Raw genomic sequence first — 22,118 nt, 5'->3', positions numbered from 1 at the left:
GCTGGATATAATCATGTGAAGTGATATCAACAGATTGTGACTACTAATACATACCTAACTGCCCAAATGCAATTAAGCTTTGGTAACATGCCAAGCTATATCCTCATTCAATCCTTTGCGGATACAGTCTAAATGAAAAATCCAAAAGGTCTCACGTTTCTTGCGTGTCAGTTCTATAGGTTGACCCATTTTGTTCTGGATTTTCTCTATTATGCACCATTTTAGTTCGGATTCCATATGTTGTGTGTCCAAACAATGTTGTACAAGTGGTGAGGAGACTCTCTTAGTCCTAATAGCGGACTTGTGTTCACTAAATCTAAATCGGAATTCACGGCCCGTCTTTCCCACATATGCCAGCCCACATGGGCAGAAGAGTATATAAACGATATAAATACTTCTGCAATTGTTAAGATATCTCAATTTCACATTGACGTTGTTATAACTGAAAGAGTATGTAACTAAGGCTGTGTCACAAGCATGGCAAGAGCCACATCTGTGATTTCCCAGTATCACTGGTAGACCAGTTATGGTTGTTTGTTGTTCTGAATTCTTAGGCTTGTTCCTCCGATATGCTATCAATGGTCGGGGAGCTGAGTTTGTTTCTAATCTGTATTCAAGATTCTCCAATTTTTATTAATCACATTTTTGATTTTAAAGTTTAATGCTGAGTGATTAATAACACATGTGATTTGACCGCGCGGTACACGTTGTGTGCCTTGTAGTAACTATATAACTTTATTGGCATACGAGTGAAATCCGACTTAGCCTTTTGATGTATTGAGCTACTGAGTGGGAGGTTACTGACACTGTGTCTTTGGGGCTTCTTGCGGACACTTGAAGCAGGTTGTTGCACTCATGAACATTGGGCCACTCGTTCTTGAAAGAAGTACAACTTTATTAGCAGATAGGGTAAAAAGTTCCAGGAGTATTTATACATGTACTTATCAACAGTCTGTCCTTGTGGCTTGTTGTTGACATTTTAGCGGGATGGGAGACCTGCTAGCATCTGCCCATAGGTACATTGCATGTAACAATTTGAGAAAGATATTCCTTTCTGGGTTCTTTTTATCTATTGCGACGACTGAGGCATTCATTGATCAAGCACAATCTATATGTAGTATGCACCATCAGGCACTGGCCCTAAATCAGGACTTATTGTTGTTTCTTTTAGGGAAACCAGTAGAAAGCACCTAAATATTGCGACAACTGTTTTATTCAAGACTGAACACTATTGATTAAAGATTACCCTACTCTTCGAGGTCAGATATAAACATGATGTTTTTTATCTCCTTCAAATTCCAAAAGAACAAATAGTGTAGTCCAACAACAAAATGATGTTATTTCATCTCTTCTTAGAGCTACTACTGAGCCTTCGCCTATTGCTAAATATATAAGATGACTTCACAAAGATGATAAACTAAAGATAACAACTTTGCAATAAATAAGGATTAGATTGCTGGTAAGAATATCAGGCTTATTGAGACAGAATCAGCAGGCTATAACTTAATTGAAATTCTATCACTCAATAAGATGTCTTCTCACTTTAGGAGTACAGAGTTCTCCCCGAATGGGGACCCGGATAGACTACAGTCTGTGAAACCTAAGATGACATTGTTTTAGACTTTTGTCTTAAAGAAATACTGCCCTCCTTTTCCATGTAAGTTATTTGCAATATGTTAAGTGCATTATTGGTTAGGATTTATTTATCTTTGATTCCGCCTCACAGGGTGATGGTAACTTTACTATCTTTCGGGCGACACTGTTGGTTATCTTTTTTTGTTGGTGATTGGCACTTGAATTTACTAGTGCACCAGGATTTATGAATGTGTTGTTGAATTTTAGCATGTCTCTGGCTTTCTTGGGATCACAAGTGGGCGCTTACGTAACAAGAGGATTCTTTGCTGCCCGTCAGTATCATGTGGGTGTTCATGTTGGGTGCAATCTTAAAGTAATAATCTTTTTAACAGTGTGGTTTCTCCTGAAGAGACAACATTGCTTACATTTTTATGTATTTTCAGGTTCCCTGGTAGCTGAACGCTTGAAGTGGGTATCTGGAAAGGTCCTGAGGAAGGTGGTTTTAACACCCTTACTCCACCGAAACGCGCATCGACCCTGTAGACCCTGTATTGAGCCTCGTGTTTTATACTGTGTTTCAATCCTTGGCAGGGATTCTCTTTGTTATACATAATACTCACCTGTGTACAGATACTGGATGTATGTAGCTGGTGTGAAAGTGGATGACTTTGAGCAATTGTGATAATGGTTGTATTTATTAAAGTCAAACCAGGAATATTGTGTCTTTTTATCTGTGGTTCTTGCTATGTTTTTCTATGTAATTTTTGATCTAAATAATTATTGATTAACAGGAATGTATTTAGAATCATGCAATAATTGATATGACCTATGTTTAATACACCTTTATAAAGAACATATATATATTGTGAAAGAAAACATTTAAAAGAAAGAGATGAAAGTTTTGAAAAAATAAAACCAACAAAAATATGATCTCAGGTGTCACTGTTGTACTTAAATGTTTGCTTAAAGTTATATGAACAATGCTCCAATGAAAAATGACTAATTGGCTATGGGGAAATATTTAGTATTTGGTAGACTTCAATCCCCTCTTTTCCCTGGCTTGTATTATTGTTAGAGGAGCCCCTTTTTCTTGTTATTGAATATAACACAGTGCCTCTTGCCTAATTTCCTTACTGGGAGTCTTACACTGGCAATCATATAATGGAACACAGTTTATTTGGGCAGATCTTTGTCTTCCCTTCTCTCTTTCTCTACACCTATTACATCCCCTGCAGCCACAAGATCTCAAAGCAGATGACCTCCTGCTACTGTTTGTAATAAACACTACACTTGCCAGTGCTGGGGGGTTTATTTAATACACACTATTCAAATGTATAGTATACATGACAAAGACATGCACACCTGCTTTATAAATTGCAGTTTTTATTTTTCTTATTTTCTTTTGATGCTTATTATTTTAGGTCTGCATCATTTTTAGTTTTATGCATGGGAATACAAAACATTCTATGTACATATATATACAAACAAAAACAAAGTATACAAGTGATTGGGTATGTACAATAAATCATCAACTTCCATACAACTCATTCATGGCCTTCCATTCATACAAAACATACACACTGGTCCCAGTGTCAAAAATACACTTTTAGTTCATCAAAAGTAAAGTCCGTTTTTAAGTCTACCTCAGATTAAATTGTAACCTTTTAAAACAAAAGAAAACAAAGCAGTCTTTTAGCGTGTTCCCCTAGGGGTTTTCTTGGGGAGAACTCTGGGAAATGACCTGGGACCTGGTCGGTCGACGCGTTTCGAGCCCTGTGACTGTCAGGGTTCTCTTCAGGACCAAACAATAACTGTAAGGGAAAGGAACAAACTCATAAATTTGTATTCTAAAGGTTTAACACCTTATTCGCAAACTAACCAGTCTCAGCCTACCTCTAATTTTGGGTCATGGCTCCAAAAAAAGTATTCCGTAATGCAGAAATGGGATGGAGGGAGTGCTGGAACAAGTTAAAAAGGGAAACGATAAGTGCACTGCATTTATAAATTCACATTCATCTAACTCAGAGTGAGTCATGTTAGGCGCCTACCTGTGCTGGGAAGGTTTTTTGACGAATTGTCGATTGTAAATGTCGTTTTTTAATCTGCAGGAAAGGCAGAGGGAAGGAACATTAGCGCTCGTTATCTAGCGTTTTTGATTGTGGCTTAAGAGGCTTATGTCACCATGAGGTGGATGGCTTACCCGTTGCAGAGTGGAACTCCGCGTTAGTAAAAAGGCTCGGCTGCTGCTCCTGCCGGAGGCAAGTGTCCCGGTGAAGCCGTTCTAGTTTTTTGGTAGTATCAATCGTGGTCTGAAAGAGACGGTGGGGGAAGCGTTAGGATCCGTATGCAAAACCGCGCTCCATGTTGCGATGCGGAGACCGCGGAGACGCGATGGTTCGCCTAGCTGCAGTTCTTACCATTTGTCAAATGCCGCTTGGAAAATATGCCGCTGGTGGTGATTCTCACTCCTTCCTCTTCGGTCTGTTGTGACTGAATGAGGCTCCTACCTCTACTTGGCTGTGGGAGTGGCTGAAAATCCGAGGATTCTGGGAATTGTAGTCTCCTTTGTTTTTTCTGGGGAGGTCTGTTCACGTATTCGGTTTATAAATTTCAGACAGTTCGTTCAGTCCATTCACTGCTGCGTCATATTTCATTATGAGCATTGCTTCCCTCTGGTTTAATCTTGTTTCAATGTTGCCACCTCTCGGGTCATTTTCAATTTTTGATATTACAGTCCACTTCAGCTTGGTTTTGTCGTGTTTCATAGTGATCCAGTGGTTGACTAGTGGTGCATTTTCTACTTCTCTACGTATCCTTGACTTATGTTGGGTGATACGTTGCCTGATTTCTTGAGTAGTTTTGCCTATGTACAACATAGGGCATGGGCATATTATTGCGTACACAACGTTCTTGGTCTTGCAATTAGTGAACGTATCATGTTTCCAATTGATGTTATTAAAAGAGAATACTGACTCTTCCATTGTCTCTTCACAGCAGGTGCATGATCCACATTTGTGATGTCCAGTAATGGGTGGAAAACCGAACAAGCTCCTCAATGTCGGGCCTTTCTCAATTGGTAGGGCGGCTCTGACAATATGATTAGCCACACTTTTTTCTTTCTTGTGTGCGAACAAGGGTGGTGTTTTAAAGTCCTCATGTAAACCTTTCACTAGGTGCCAGTTAGATGTAATTAGTTTCTTCAATTGATTTGAAGCCGGGCAGAACGTGTATACGCAAACTATCCGTTTCTGTTCCTTTTTGGGCTTTTTCTGCAAGAGGGATTCGCGTGGCGTCCACCAAGCTCTCTTCAGTGAGTTTTTTAATAGTTTGTTCGGGTACCCTCGTTGGAGAAGTCTATCTTTGAGTTGGTTGGCATGTTCAAAATAGTCCTCCTTGCGTGAACAATTCCTACGTACTCTAAGGAATTGGCCAAAGGGTAAATTTTGCCTCAGGCCGCGTGGATGGTTGCTTGAATAAAGCAATGCTTTATTCCTGTCGGTCGCTTTACGATAAAGTGTTGTCGCAAGACCTCCTTCAGATGGTTCTAGTTTAACATCCAAAAATGTGATCGATGTATTGGATGATGTGCAACTGAACTTGATGTCGTTGCTTCGTGCATTCAACCAGTTGACAAACTCATTTAGGGTCGCAGGACTGCCAGTCCAGATGAGAAATACATCATCGATGTATCTCATGTAATGGGAAATCTGCTCTTTAAAAGGGTTGTCATTATAAATGAATTTTTGTTCATAAAGTCTCTGCATAAGTTCTCCTGCTACTGTTAGCATAGGAAATCAGATTAAGAACGTAAAAAGAAATGCAAGTAAAATATGGGGATCTGTAGAACTAATCAGAGTTTCTAGTATACCACAAACTATAACAATAATTTGTAATGAATCAGTTTCACCTATGTAATGAATAAAGAGCTGTTTTCATCAATCATCGTCCGGGAGTAGGAAGAGCTCCCTGACGGATAACAAAGGAGTGGAGAGGATGTGGCACAGTGGCCAGAGCTGCTGACTCAAGTGCTGGGGATCCCAGTTTGAGTCCCAGCGTCACCGCGCACCATCCTATGATTCTATGCAAATCACTTAATCTCTGGTGATAAACTGTTATATAAATATGCCGCAGAGTTACAGTCAAAACGTTATGAAAATATGGTTCCACCAAAGGAGATGTTAACAATATTTCGGCGGTGTGACAGTGATAAGAGAAGCAGGTGAGGAACAAAATTTGGTAAATGCAGGAAAATATGCTACAGCCAAAAAAATGAAAGCAAGGTAAGTGGCACGCACAGGAACCAATGAGAAGCCAGGAAAGAGAGTAGGCAGAATGTAAGTCCCTTTTACATTTATATTAAGAACAATAGATTTCTCATTCACAGAGCAAGCGCTGTACAGGCGAAACCTAAAAATGCATGTTTTTCACACTTCCTCTTCCATCACATTGCCGAGCACTGTCTCTCATAACATGACAACCACACCTCAGTAGTCATAATGCACAACCTGGAAATACTTCCCATATGGACTTAAAGCAAAGACAACAGATTTCAAACTGTATATTGTGTAGCGTGTTATCCATGTTTTAGTGGCCCACTCAGGAGTAGTAAGTGCCATAAAAATGCTACAATACAATGCAGCGGTCTTCACTGCATCGATTGAACAGTTTATTTTTAGATCTTATGTTTCTCAATCAGTTTACAGATATCGGTTTCATTCCTATGTGAACTGTATTTAGTTATGCTGAAAAAACATTTGCAGTATCTCTCATGTTTTTCATAAGCAGACTAATGTCAAAACAATTAAAGTATTGCAGAAGGAAGATAACAGTTGCTAAAGAAATACATTTCAGAAACAGAGAATTACCTATGTTCTCAATAGAGAATATCTAACTCACATATATAAGAAATAGATGTGGAAGAAATGTTATTCTTACCTGATATTCTGGGCCTCCCCGTCACATTATATGGGTGGAAAGGCCGTCTTCTCATGTGTGTGGGTCTAGCTGGCGTTAAGGTTGCACGTGGGGTTCCCGGGTGTGAAGATCCTAAATATTTTACCAGGATTATATATATTTAATTCCTTCATAAGAAACTGCGCCAAAAAAAGAAGTCTGGTACAACTCAGTGTGCTTTATAAAATTTCTACACCACAGAGCATTTTTCCATATGTTTGCAGAGCAAAGTTTAGTTCAATGGACCAATTTACATCTGCTTACTTAGTCAACAGTAACCTACATTTGATATTATGCTGTGTGACCGAAAATTGTTCACTGGGGTATAAGAGGAATAGTCATGAACATATTTACGAATGAGTGTCATCCAACTAAAGCTTTCCATGGAGCTACATGTCGTAGTTTACCCTAAGGGAAACTTATGTCTTAATTTGTCTACATTTAGGGACCTACTCACACACTGTGTTTATACTAGTATATCCTGTTGTAGGAGGCTCCACCCCAAGATTTGAGAGGGTTAATACATGCACACCTAGGTGTAAATCCACACTTGGAAATGGTGAACAGCATACAACTGTAGAGTTAAACCTAGGTTTAGTGTTAAATATACATGTCATTACTTCCCTGAATAGGCCCCTCACGAAGCATGCACAGTTAGATATACAGCTAGTAAAGTAAAATTCCCATGTACATTTTATTTTACAGTGGTTGATCTTGTCTATTATGCAGCAGTAAGTCTGTCCAGCTTCAGTGCTTCTGAAACTAGATACATCTGAAAAGACACTTTACCCGTACCATCAACCACATATGTCTGAGGGCCTTATTACAATGTCAGTTGGAGTTGCCTACAACAGACACCGTCACGGTCCCTGGACCTCCGGTCAGCGGTCCTGCCACCACAATTATAATGCGACCACACATGGTGCAGTTGCATACTCCCATTTCTCAATGGGAGCTTGTGCTACAGCTGTAAACCACTTGGTGGCTAATAAAAGGGATGTTTCTCACCTCGTGGTTTTGAGTGACATCAGAGACAACTCGCGTTAGTTGTCTATTAGATATCACTCAGAACTCTGAAATGAAACACATCTGTTATTCACTATCATCCGTTTATAATTCTATAAATTAAATATATGTTGAAGGCAGCACAATACAAGGCCAATGCTCAGCAACATCATTAAACAAGTATTGGCAGATTCAATCGGTCACACTCTCCCTAGACATGAAATGGCAAAGCTAATATTTAGCTTTATTAAGGGAAGTGTTTGCTTATTGTTGACTCTGTGTATTGCTCCCTACTCTCCCAGAAATAAATACCATATTGAAGCATGACTGGGGACATACCAATATTCCTTTGACTGTAGACTTCCAAACAGATCTTTCATGCTTTACATAAACCAACCTTTCAAAGATGGTAAAAAAGGTTTAAAATGAACCATTATGATAGCTGGGTGGATTAAAGCAACAACTGCCGAAAGCTGTGTGCAACTTGAAGATCATAAGATAAATAATTATATTAGTTTGACTGGAACGGGCTTGCAATGTTGTTTCTTGCTTCCTAACTGGAACCTGTGGCACAGACTGTACCTTCAGCTGCAGCAGCCGTAGGTACCTTCCGTTTGTTGATGAGTAAACATTTGCGATGACAGCCACCCAGTCTGACCTTTGTATCACAAGTGTTTAGCTTCCTGTGTGCTGCAGATGTTGTAAGACTTTCACTGAAAAGTCACCTGCCTGTACATTGGACCACTAGGTTGTCATTTTGTGTGTGGTCCCTCCAGTACTCCTTTCTGTGCAAAATAACTTTGGTATGACTTTGGCTAACAATAGCCATCCAGCCCGTACTCCACATATGACTGGCTTCAATTTGTGTGTAACGTGCACCAAATATTTTGGCTCACAAACTTGGTGAATTCAGGGGTTGAGTTTGAGTCTTGTAAGAAATCTTGTAAGAAACTGGGTTGCAGGTTGAAGGGGGTGAAACCCTTCTCAAGAAGCAACCACAATAAATTTTTCTCAGGGTGAAGTCACAAGCCAACCCTAAATTAACCTGTGATCAACCCGCGGGTAGCTTGGCAAAGAGCAGCCTGGCTTAACTCCGAGGCAATATATAAAGTATTTCTTCAACACTGCCAAAAGTAACAGTGAAAACACATCACAAAAAGAGCACACAATTGGATTAGAAGAATGGAGTACTTTTTAACCAATAAAAGAAGACAAAAATGACAAAACTTTAATCAGTAAAACCATAGGTATTCAGTTCCAAAGATTTCAGTAAAACTAGTGCCAAAAGGCATAAAGCGCTAACTGTGGACATTTGGCTGCACCGGATTGGGACAAAGTCACAAGTTCAGGTGGACTGCGATGGAGCGCAGGCCAGCTACAGGGACCCAGTTAGCCCCACTGAACACGGTACCTTAAATCCTGGTTTTTGGAGCCTTGCAAGGATCCACGTTGAAAATGCGTCACGCAGCCGAAGCAATGGGTAAGTTCTGACACGCTGAGAGACTGCGGTGCAAGTTCCTGCTGCTTCATCGTCAGATATTCCGTCTATGAGGATTTGCGATGACAAGTTTGAAGTCAGGGGTGTGTTGCACAGTCGGGGCAATGCATCAGTTGCGGAGTTCCAATGCGGATTCTGACATCTCCGTTTGGACTGCTGCTGATGATGGATAGGAGGGCCTGCGCCAAGGATGCCTAGTGCAGCAGTAGTTCTGATGCGGCGACGGGCTGCGAAGTGAGACTTTGCAGCGGTTCTGATCCATGCACCAGTGGCAAAGCATCAGTTGCGCCATGTAACAAAAAGATGTATCAGTTCCACTAGATCACCAGAGGCTGGTAGAAAACCTTTGGCCCCTTCCAATAATCGAGGACTGGGGTGGCATCCCTTGGCAGGGTACACTCACAGATGGCAGAGTCTAGGTTCAGGAGCAAGATTGTTGGAGCCTTCTGTCCCTAAGGCTTAAATCAGGAGGCCAGCCAGTTAGCCTGGGTTCAAGAGGTGCAGGTCCAATCCTTTGACCCGGGCAAGAGGGTAGCAGGCAGTAGGTCAGCATAGCAAGGCAGCAGTCTACCAAGTCAGTAGTCCAACAGGGCAACAGCCAGTAGAGTGGCAGACATTCAGCAGCACAGCAGTCCTTCTTTCTGGCAGAATTTCCACAGGTCCAGAAGTGTACTGAATTAGTGGTGTCTGAGATCCAGTATTTGTACCCAGTTGTGCCTTTGAAGAGGGAGGAGTTTCTAGAGGTTTCCCTTTGAAGTCCTCAAGCATCCTGCCTTCCCTGTCCTGGCTCCAGACTAAATACAGGGGATATGCAAACCTTTGTGTCAAAGCAGGACATAGCCTATTCAGATTGTAAATGGGGCTGTACCAAGCTCCTCCTCCCATCCTGTCAGTGACAGCCTACCCAGGCATACATAAGCTCCCTATTGTATAGATGTCTAGAAGGAATACACAAAGTCCAACTGTCAGCTATACCTAGTCATGTAAGTCAGATACAGGCTACAGGCACTTAATGACTTAGGCAGGAAAATGTAACTTTTCTAAAAGTGGCGTTTTCAAAATTGCAATTTAAAATATGACTTCACCATAAGTTAGGATTTTTCATTAACATTCCAAAGACACTAAACATTAACTGGGTACACGTTCCCATTTGGACATTACAACTTAATAAATGTAATAATGTAACCCCAATGTTAGTCTATGGGAGAGGTATGCCTTGCAACAGTGAAAAATGAATGTAAAAGTTTTTCAGTGCTTGGACATGTAAAGCATAAAAGTATATGTCCAATGTTTTTAGTACACTGCACCCTGACTTCTGGGCTTACGATGTAAACGTTAATGTGATGCTCTAATTGGCTGCATTGTATACATTCACGCTCCAAATACAGTCATAAAAAGACGGGAAAGTAGGAAAGTAAGCTCACTGTCACGTCACGCTCCGGCACAAAAGTAAAATTGACTGCATTCTATACACGCTCCAAATGCAGTCATAAAAAGATGGAAAAGTAAGCGCAATGCCACATAGTGGCACAAAAGATGGGAAAGTAAGTTTGATGTCACGCTCCGGCACTAAAGTTAAATTGACTGCATTGTAAGCAGTGTTGGAAAGTCAATTAATACAGTCACACTAATACAGTCACTCTGTTCAAATTGACTGCATTGGAAGTGCGGTGTTCAAATTGACTGCAACATTCCTCTGTTCTAATTGACTGCATTGTAAGTAGTGTTATAATAAATAAATAGCAGTGTCAATTAATACAGTTGCGATATTTTTGTACGGTGTTTCGTGATGGGTGGATAGATGGATGAAAGGATGGGTAGGTGAAGGGTGTATGATGGGTGGATGGATGGATGAAAGGATGGATGCATGAAGGGTGGATGCATGGTGGGTGGATGAATGGATGGATGAAAGATCGTGGATGGATGAAAGGGTGCGTGGATGAATAATGAGTGCATGGATGGATGTGTGAAAAGGTGGGTGGATGGATGGATGAAAGGGTGGGTGGATGAATGATGGGTGGATGGATTAATTAATTAATTAATTATGTGCTTATATAGCGCTGGAATCACTCCCGAAGGGGTACCTCCGCGCTTCGACCGCTGCGAAACTCTTCCTGGCTTCCCTGAGAAATGGTCCCTTAATGGGTATCTCCAGGGTGAGACCAGGCATCCCCGGCGGTCTGGTGGGGCTGTTAGTGAAGATGAGGCAAGCTAGTGCCCAGAGTTGCCCGAGTGTGATCGCTGATCAGAGTGGGCACCGAGGCGAGAGAATTATCGAGTCCGCTGACCCTGGTCCAGAAACCTGCCGCGTCGGGAATCGAACCCTGGTCCCGGGCCGTCCTCTGCTCTCGGGTCTGCCGCCTCTAACCAGTGAGCCACACTACTTCATGGATGGATGTGTGAAAAGGTGGGTGGATGAATGGTGGGTGAATGGCTGGATGAAAGGGTGGATGGATGGAGGATGGGTGGATGGATGGATGAAAGGGTGGATGGATGAATGGATGGATGAAAGGGTGGATGGATGAAGGATGGGTGGATGGATGGATGAAAGGGTGGATGGATGAATGGATGAATGAAAGGGTGGATGGATGAAAGAAGGGTGGATGGATGAAGGATGGGCGGATGGATGAAATGGTGGATGGGTGAATGGATGGATAAAAGGGTGGATGGATGAAAGAAGGGTGGATGGATGAAAGGGTGGATAGATGAAAGGGTGGATGGATGAAGGATGGGTGGATGGATGAAAGGGTGGATGGATGGATGAAAGGGTGGATTGATGAAAGGGTGGATGAATGAAAGGGTGGATGGATGAAAGGGTGGATGGATGAATGATGGGTGCTTGCCCATTTAATAGCTTTCTGAATGTTAGTGCTCTGTGAAGGAAACAGGAGCACAGTACTCGTGTTTACTAGGGGGGAGCATGAAACGGTCAGGAGGCCAGCAAGCGGCCAGGGGGCAAACAATGAGTATCCCTGAGGTAGATGCAATAGCAATAGATCCTATTGCACATGATTGGAGTCAGTCATTGCTCTTCATCAGCCCATCAGCAGCAAATAGGAGAATGTTGAGGAGGTGTGTATTGGTCAAGGGATCAAGCCCTTGCATTTTAGGAATCATTTCATAAGGGGCCAACTCTTACGTTTTCATGAATTGTGCCCTTAAATAAATCCACTACTTGTCTGGATCACTTTCATTTGCCAGACTTCTCTTAGGGGCAGTACCCACTGAAAATCAGAGTGCCAACGGCATTGAATAGAATAACTCCCCAATATTGAAATACTTGGGCACCACCCCTTATATCAAATTCTCCCATAGGTTTATGACTATGTAGTCTGATAATTTCTGTTTAAAATGCTTTATTAAAAGAGTAAAATGATGTAAAACAACAGTACAGAATCAAGCGGGAAACAATGACAACTAAGAATATGATGAAAAACAATGGTAGAAAGGAAAATGCTACTTACCAGTATGCATCTGTTCTTGGCATGTAGAGCTGCAGAATCCTACATTTAGCAATAGATCGCCACCTGGTGTTGGGTTTGGATGATTGCAGGTTGTTGCCTTCTTGGACGAAGTCTTTGTAGTCACGAGATAGGTGACTCCTCCCTTGGACAATACTGCGCATGGTCATCGACTCCATCCTTAGATTGTTTTTCGCCATGATGGGAAATGATGGAGTTAGTAGAAGTAAAGAGAAAGGATGTCCATGCATGTGCATCTAAGTAAGATGAGTACTGGAAAGGATACAAGTCCCGGGGAGGCGGGAGGGCATGTAGGATTCTGCAGCTCTACATGCCAAGAACAGATGCATACTTGTAAGTAGCATTTTCCGTTCGAGGCATATGAACTGCAGATCCTACATTTACAACGATTGTACAGCAGTGTCTCCCTTAGCGGTGGTCACTTGTATCTGTTGCAGCATACTGAAATAGTGTTTTAAGAACAGCTTGGCCTACTGCAGCTTGCTGCTTGGCTTGCACATCAACACAATAGTGTTAAGTGAAGGTGTGTGTTGTGGACCATGTTGCTGCCTTGCATATGTCCTCTAGTGGTATGTTTCCTAAGAAAGCCATAGAGACTCCTAGTTTGTGAGTGGAGTGTGCTCTAGGAGGAACTGTTAGTGTACGTTTAGCTTTGAGATAGCATATTTGAATACACTTTACAATCCATCTAGCAATTCCTCCTTTAGAGATGGGATTGCCTTTGTCTGGGGGAGAGAAAGATACAAATCGTTGTTTTGTCTTTCTGAAGGATTTAGTCCTGTCTGTGTAATATAGTAGAGCTCTTCTAACATCTAAGGTGTGTAAAGCTCTTTCTGCAACAGAATCCGTTTTTTGAAAAAAACACTGGTAACTCTACTGATTGGGTTAGGTGAAAAGGAGTAATCACTTTTGGTAAGAATTTAGGATTGGGTCTAAGAACCACTTTGTTAGGATGCATTTGAAAAAATGGTTCTTCTATTGTGAATGCATGTATTTCACTAACTCTTCTGAGAGAGGTGATGGCAACAAGGAAAGCAGTTTTCCATGTTAGGAATTGCAGTTCACACTTATGTAACAGCTCAAAAGGCGGTCCCATGAGTCTTGTAAGGACCACATTTAGGTTCCATACTGGAGCAGGTGGTAACCTAGGTGGGATTATTCTTTTTAATCCTTCCATAAATGCTTTTATTGCAGGTACTCTAAAGAGAGATAGATTTTGTCTATTTTTTAAATACGCTGCAATTGCTGCTAGATGCAGGCGTATGGAAGAATAAGCCAAATTGGACCTTTGTAAATGTAGAAGGTAGCAAATGATATTTTGGATGGAAACATCCAAAGGATCAATGTGATTGTTGTTACAGTATTTTGCAAATCGTTTCCACTTAGCAGCATAGCATGCTCTGGTAGTGGGTCTTCTAGCTTCTTTAATTATATTCATACAGTCTGGTGGTAAGTTTAAGTAACCAAACTATAGGACTTCAAGAGTCAGATCGCCACATTCAGTTGGCTTGGTTCTGGGTGCCTTATTTCTCCATGGTTCTGTGTTAACAGGGATGGCGTGAGCCGTAATTTCTGATGTGGAACCAGTGAGAGATCTAGTAGCGTGGTGAACCACGGCTGACATGCCCATGTGGGGGCCACTAGTATTAGTTTGAGAGACTGTTGTCTGAGCTTGCGTACTACTAGTGGAATGAGTGGGAGAGGCGGAAAAGTGTACGCAAATCTGCCTGACCAGTTCATCCATATTGCATTCCCCTCCGACCGTGGGTGTGGAAACCTGGTGGCGAAGGCTGGGGATTTTGAGTTCTTGTGGGTGGCAAACAGGTCTATTTGTGGATGCCCCACACATTTGAAAGAATGGTTGAAGAACTTGTGGGTGCAACTCCCATTCGTGAATCTGTTGTGACTGGCGACTCAACAGATCTGATATCTGGTTGTGGATCCCTGGAAGATGTTCTACTGTCAGATGTATGTTTTGAGGGATGGCCCATCTCCAAATGTTCTCTGCAAGTTGGGACAGTTGCAGAGAGTGTGTCCCCCCCTGTTTTTGTATATAATACATGGCTGTCATATTGTCCGTCCGGACTAGGACAGCTTTGTTTTGGATTTGTACTTGAAAAGTTTTGAGAGCTAGGAAAATTGATATCAGCTCTAAATGGTTGATGTGGAACTGTTTCTGTTGATTGTTCCACTGACCTTGTGTGGTATAATGCAAGAGATGGGCTCCCCATCCTGTGAGGGATGCATCTGTCGGGAGCACTATCTGTGGAACTGGATCTAGGAACGGCCGTCCCTTTGTCAAGTTTTTGGCGTTCCACATTGCAGAGAGCGATATGTACGGCTGTCTACCAACACCAGGTCTGTGAGCTGACCTTGAGCCTGATTCCACTGTTGTGCTAGACATTCTTGTAGTGGGCGCATTTGCAGTCTTGCGTGAGGAACTATAAAGATGCAAGACGCCATCATGCCTATTAGTTTCATGAACACTCTGGCTTGTAGAGAGTGCTGGCATTGAAAAAGGGAGACAAAGTTCTGAATACTTTGAATCCTGGCTTGACTGGGATACACTAGAGCTACAGATGTGTTTATAGTAGCTCCTAGATATTGATGAACGTGTGAAGGCTCTAGGTGCGACTTGGTGTAGTTTCTCGTAAACCCTTAATTGTGCAGTGTTTGAATTGTTTGTTTTGTGTGTTGTGCACACTGGTTGAACGATTTTGCTTTTATGAGCCAGCCGTCGAGGTAGGGGAAGACATGTATTTGTTGTCTTCTGAGATGTGCTGCCACTACTGCTAAGCACTTTGTAAACACTCATGGTGCTGTTGTGACCCAGAATGGAAGGACTTTGAAATGATAGTGTTGTCCTTGTATGACAAACCTTAAATACTTCCTGTGCGCAGGAGGTATTGGAATGTGAAAGTAGGTGTCCTTTAGGTCTAGTGTGGACAGAAAATCTCCCTGTTGTAGTAATGGGAGTACCTGTTGTAAAGTGATCATGTGAAAATGATCTGATTGTATGTAGTGGTTGAGGGGCCTGAGATCGATAATTGGTCCTAATGTCCCGTCCTTTTTTGGAATTAGGAAATACAGGGAGTAAACTCCTGTTCCTTGTTCCTCTAACGGAACTACTTGAATAGCATCTTTTTTTAGAAGTGCTAGAACTTCCTGTTGAAGCAGAGTTATGTGTTCTGCAGACATTGGACGCTGCCTGGGTGGTATGTTTGGGGGGGTTGCTGTGAGTTCTAGGCAGTAGCCATGTTGGATAATTTGTCTTACCCACCTGTCTGTTGTGATGGAGTTCCAGACAGGTAGGAACTGTGAAAGTCTGCCCCCCACAGGAGTGGAATGCTGTAGGGGAGGCAGAGGGAAGTCACTGTTTAGGAGTGGAAGAGGAGCGGTTGTTGTTACTACCTCTACCTCTTCCCTTGTTGTTATTGCCTCTGTATCCTCCTCTAAAATAGCCTTTATTAGAGGAGGTTTGTGTGTGTGTTTTAAAAGATGATGTTGTGTCTGCGCCGATCTGCTTGGAGCCTCCTCTATAAGAGGAGAAGCGAAAAGAACCTCTAGTTTGGGTGGATTGTAATGCCCCCATAGACTTAGCGGTGTCTGTGTCTTTCTTCATCTTTTCTAATGTGTTATCTACTTCCGGCCCGAACAATTGGTTCTGATTAAAGGGCTGGTTTAGGATGGTAGTTTGTACTTCTGGCTTAAAACCCGAAATGCGTAACCATGCGTGACGCCTGAGAATAACACTAGTGTTCACTGCTCTGGATGCTGTGTCAGCTACATCTAGTGCGCATTTAATTGAGGCATTAGATATTAATTTGCCTTCCTGTAAAAGTTCTGCTGCCAGATCTTTGTGTTGATCTGGTAGGTGTTCCATTAACTTTTCTAGTTGATCGTAATGAGCCCTGTTGTAGTGTGAGAGTAAAGCCTGTGTATTTGCTATGCGCCATATGTTTGTTGCTTGTGCAATTCGTTTCCCTGACGCATCAATAATCTTGGACTCTTTGTCAGGCGGGGGTGTATCCCCAGAAGTTTGAGAATTGGCCCTTTTGCGTGCATTTGACACTACCAAGGAGTCTAATGGCAGATGACCCTTAATGTATACTGAATCAGCTGGTGCTGGCCTATACTTTTTCTCTATTCTAGGATTTATCACCCTACGCCGTACTGGATCTTACAAAATCTCTGGAGCATGTTTAATGACTCCCTTGACCATTGGTAATATTTGGGTAGACCTTTGTGACTGTTCGAAAGTGTCTAACAAAAAGTCCTCCTCAATGGCATCAGTGTGCATAGGAACCCCATGGTAGAGTGCATCTCTGTTTAATAAATGATTAAACCCAATACTATCCTCTATAGGGGAAGGTTTTGTTGGGTAGTACTGAGGATCAGGGATGTCTGGTGCATTATTTGGTGCACAATTATATGTATCATCACCCTTGGGATATTCTGTGTTGATATCCTCATCTAAAGGGTATGTATTTGGCTCTGGAACATCATCCCCCCCCACCTAAATCATACTCCTCGTCAGTGTGGTGTGATGATGCAGGAGCTTGAATAGGAGAAGTTATAGGTTCCACATATGGAGTAATAGGAAAGGAAGAAGGTGAAGGAGAGGAAGGGTGCATTGGAGAAGTTGCACAGTCCTTTTTGGCAGGAACCACAGGTGTAAGTGGTGTGTTTGTTGGTCTCTTTTTATAAGGAATTGCTTCCACATGTCCAGTTTTTGGATGAATATGAACCTTTTTCTGTCTAGTATCTGGTCTAAACAGTTGTTCCTCTTCTATAATCTTCTTCGGCGTCGATTTTTTCGGAGCTGATAGAAGTTGTCTAGTGTTCTTTGCCTTAGGAGTAGTAACTGAGTCTCTTGGCAATGTTTTCGGTGCCGAAGGTTGTTTAGTCTTATCTGGGATCTTTGGTACCAATATTAGAGGTTTTGGTGTGGAGACAGGTTTTTCTGGGCCTGTGGCACCGGAAACTGGCTTCCCCTCTTTGTTTTTTGAACCGTAAGGTTTCGGAGTCGAAGCTTTCTGGTCTGGTACAGGTCTTGGCTTCGGCACCGATGGTACGGGTGCCAAAGCGTCCCTGTCTTTTGGCACCGAAGGGTGTTTTGTTTTCGGTGCCGACGAATCCTTCGGTGTCGAAGGATGTTTCGGTGCCAATGGAGGAGGTGTAACTGGCACATGGTGTTTCTTCGGTGCCGAGGCACCGGAAGGCGTATTTTCTTTCCTCTGAGCCGGGCCAGAAGGCGTGGCGTTAGAGGGTGAATTTCGGTCTCGACTGGGCCCCATGGGCGGAGTGCTGACCGTTGCCTTTTGTTTGGGTAATGTCTGTCGTGCAGGGGCAGATGCACTCACGGGTTGTCGAGATGGAATCGAATCGTCTGAATCCTCTGCCCCCGATATAATCTGGAGATCAGGCGAGTCCTCCTCTGCGCCGAGTGGAGCCTCGTCCTCGGAGATATCTTCGATTGGATATTTGTCCTTGTAGACGTCTTCTTCGACGATCTCCTCCTCAAAGATGGCCTCCGGTGCTGGTGCTGATCTCCTCATCTCGTGTCAACGGGCCATCCGATCCCTGATGGTCTTCTTCGATCGGAAGGAGGCACAGGCTGTGCAGGTCGACTCGTCGTGTTCTGGCGAGAGACAGAGGTTTCAAACCTTGTGATGGTCGCTATGCGGGAATTTTGCTCGACATACCGGGCATCTCGTGAATGGAGTTCTGTCCATGAGGTGTAGGCCGCAAGAGCGCCGATAGGCCCAACGGCCCGCGTCTATGCACCGGAATGTAGCTGGTGATGTCGGAAGTCTATTCGATGTCGAAAGAAGTTTGTTTAAAGTTTCTCGCTTCATAAAATGCAGAAAAAGTCTTTTCTAGCTTGAGCGGAAAACTTTCATCCGAACCCAGTGGCGGAAAAAAACAATCTGAGGATGGAGTCGATGACCATGCTTAGTATTATCCAAGGGAGGAGTCACCTATCTCGTGACTGCAAAGACTTCTTTCAAGAAGACAACAACCTGCAATCATCCGAGCCCAACACCAGGTGGCGATCTATTGCTAACTGTAGGATCTGCAGCTCATATGCCTCGAACAGTAACCTTATGAAATAAAACCATACTTAATACAAGTGCATTTTAAAGAGTATTTTTGATAAGGAAGAGGAGAAAGAAATGAAGAAAAGAGAAAAAAGGAAAAGAAGAAAGAAAGAAAGGGGAGGAAAGAAAGAAGAGGAAAACAATAGCAAATGAAGCAACAATCTATCATATTAAATAACAGAATAAACAGTTAAGGTAGCTTCGTTAAAAAAAAAAACCTGTCAAAGGTAACTAAATAAATCTATCATATTAAATAACTGAAAAAACAGTTAAGGTAGCTTTCTAGATAAAAAGTTTGTCAAAGGTAACCACAATAAGTCTCTTTTAATCAACAAGGGAGTGGAGGTAGCGTAAGCTCTGTCCATTCTCTGGTGATGACAAAGTAAGTTCCACCATGCTAGAAAGGAAATGTTCGATGAATCTTTCCAATTACAAGTAATAATCTGAAAGGTAATAGCAATAAATAGATTGACAAAGTTGCCGCATTCTTTGTAAATATCAAAAGCAGGGGACAAATTATCTAAGAAAACATGTTCGATGTGAAAAGGAATATCTGACATAAGAATATCATTTAACTTAGACCATATTCTGGACCATAGGTCAACAATAGGGGGACATTGAAAGAACATGTGAAAGAGATCAGCATTAGCGTGGGAGCATGACCAGCATTTAGGGGAATCTAGCAATTTAAATCTATGAAGGATACTAGGGGTGAAAAATAATCCATTATAAAAAAATAAATAAGGATTGTGTCGTGCTGGCCGAACGAGAGGTAGTGTGGATCCGGGACCATATAATGTCCCAAGTGCGCAGGGGGAGATCAATGAGCAAGTCTTTTTTCCAAAGCAGTTCTAAAGGAGATTTGGTTCTGAGTATGGTAGAATGAGCAATCAATTTATAAATAGTGGCTGCTTTAAATTGGGTAGAAAAATCGATAGGAGAAGAGGGGTAAGAGGGAGTCTGATAAGTTCTGAACTGCAGTGATAACATGATAACAATAAAGAGCTATCACTCCCTGACAGTTCTTTTGGTTTGGTAATATATATATATATATATATATATATATATATATATATATATATATATATATATATATATATATATATATATATATATATATCTGGAACACTCCAAACTTTCTCATGCAAGTAAGGCACTGACTCCGTGAAAATAGTAGATTCCTAATAAGTTTATTCTCTCATTTAGGCTGCTTATATATATATATATATGTATGTCTTTCTTTAGCATTTCATTTCTGGAAATAAAAGTAGTATTTCAACTTTTAAACTTGAGATAAAGTTGAAAGATAGTTAAAGTCAGGACCTTCTTGGAGTGGAAAATTGTGTTTCAATAGTATTGTAAGATTCTGTTTTCACGAGCCTATCAAAACGAAGCATCTGCCATGGAAGACCTATCTCACATCGACTCATAGATGCACAAGGGGGCATATTACCAAGGGCCAGTAACGCCGCTTTCTCGGCGAATTGTGCCGAGAAAACGGCGATACAGCTAGAGCCCTATTACCAAGGGCACTTTAAAGCCTGGGCCGAGCCCACTTTGCATGTCGGAGATAAACATCGCTAATGACATGCAAAGTGGGCGTTCCCACGCCCAACCACATGTAAAATGTGGTTGGAGGTGGGAACACCCTATTACCAAGGCAGGCATTGGGAGACAAAAACCTGCGATAAACTCCTTTATCGCAGGTCTCCCAACGCCTGCTCCGACCAGGCATTAGGCATGGTTAACATGGGGGTGTGGATCATAAAGCTGAATCCACCCCCCCATATTATCAAGGCCCACATTAGCGCATGAAAACAACGTTTGTTTTCATGTGCTAATGTGCCATATCGCCGACTATCGCCGGATTTCTAATCGCCTGCCTGATGCGCATTGATAATTGCGCGCTAATTAGGTGATGAAATCCAGCGATAGCCGGCGATACGGAGATGTGCGTTGTGCGTTTTGCAACGCACACCTCGGTAATATGCCCCAAGGTTCTTGTAAAATGTCTTATAAATTCCATGAGTGGTGCTATTAAATTTTCAAATTAAAGCAGTATGTATTTAATTATGAGCTTGCACCTGAAAAGAATTGATGTCAGGTTTGATAATTACCAGCCACTTGCGAGTTGTTCCTGCTAACAGGAATAACACGCAGAATTTCGTACCAGACGCACCAAAATGGAGCTGCGCCAAAATCGGCATGTCTCAGCATGTACTGGTGATTTTTACCCCAGTAAATATCTGCAGGATTCACCTGCCAAAATGTGTCCGGGTTTCCAACTTTTTTCGTAATATGAGCAACATATTCAATGAAAATAATTGCAAGCTACTAACAAGTATTATGGTTGTTGTAACACAACATACCAGAGGTCACCTGTGCAGGATTACCAGAAGCGATGACTTTGGGGCTTGAGGTACTCGCTGGAGAAGCCTCATCCAGTGGATGTAATATGTATCACAGTACGCATAATTACCCACATTATAAGAATTTGATGGTGAACTCGTAATGAGGGCCTATGTCTGTTTTGTGGCTAAAAGTAGGACTTTTATTGAATTCCACACATGGACAGTTTGGGGTCTGAATCATGATCTCTTTTTACCTGAAGATGCCCTTTTCACCGTTCCGTTAGGTTCCATGGAAATGTTTCTGCTCACACCAAGAAGCTTTGTACTGTCTTGACCTGTTAATTTGGCACCTATGAAAAAAATACAATGCGCTGGTTAGTACAACAGTGTGCAAAACTGTTTACATTTTTTAAGTAGGTTTGCAAGTTCGAACTGAAGCTGCCAACCCGGTTAAGTCTAATTAATTCCTAAATCTGTGTTTGAAATTCTTGGTATCTTTGAATGGACTGGGTTGAAAATGGTTCACTAACTGTTTCACGAAACGAAAAATGACCAGGACTTTGGTTTTACTGGGAATTGGGGGAGATGTTTTGCCTCCCGCATGCACGTGGGAAAAATCTCACTTATAATGCTGGCTACTGGGTGTGGAAGACAGCTTTATATTAAGCAAAGTTGCAGTGTTGTTGTGGCAGCTAGTTATGCCCATATGCTGTAAATACTGTTTTGTCAATTTAACATTTTCAGCTCCAGGTTTTAATAATAGTGTGTATGTCTCTCTACAGGAATGATGCTCAAGTGTTTCCTATGGCTGTTAAATACCCCATAATTTCATTGATAACGGAATTTATATCCTGCACCTGTTACCTGCTGACCGAGTTCAACCTTGTCCCCACATTAGTCTCTCAAAACCCTTCTATTTGTTGTTGAGAGTCAGGGCAGTCGCGTTGTAACAATTTTTAGAGTGGGGATGTAGGCCAATGTCGCTCCCTCACTAAAGCCTATGAGTTGTGAAAAGGCAGTGTATTACATTGACACACATCAGCAATAGAATGGGCATACTGTAGATGGTCTAGTGATACCTTTGAAACTCATTTTCACAACTATATGACTAAATGTTGTGTGGTAGGGTAATTCCATTTACAAGGCCTTTTTT

The 22,118-nt window shown here is 42.1% G+C and overlaps 1 protein-coding gene across 18 annotated transcripts in view; it reads right to left on the bottom strand.

Annotated features, from left to right (window-relative positions):
* The window catches only part of ABI3BP (ABI family member 3 binding protein), a 1,784,442-nt gene that overhangs the window by 211,238 nt on the left and 1,551,086 nt on the right, over window positions 1-22,118 (bottom strand). For all 18 annotated transcript variants that reach the window (XM_086934483.1, XM_086934484.1, XM_086934487.1 and 15 more), the window contains 2 exons: window positions 21,220-21,315; window positions 6,511-6,621 (listed from right to left, as the gene is read on the bottom strand). In XM_086934483.1, coding sequence (XP_086790609.1) covers window positions 6,511-6,621; window positions 21,220-21,315 — 207 coding nt within the window. The remainder of the gene's footprint in view (window positions 1-6,510; window positions 6,622-21,219; window positions 21,316-22,118) is intronic.

The sequence above is a fragment of the Lissotriton vulgaris genome, chromosome 8 (genome assembly GCF_964263255.1).
Source record: "Lissotriton vulgaris chromosome 8, aLisVul1.2, whole genome shotgun sequence".
NCBI classification, from domain to species: Eukaryota; Metazoa; Chordata; class Amphibia; order Caudata; family Salamandridae; genus Lissotriton; species Lissotriton vulgaris.
The sequence above is the reverse complement of the archived record's forward strand: the minus strand, read 5'-3'. Positions and strand labels throughout refer to the sequence as shown.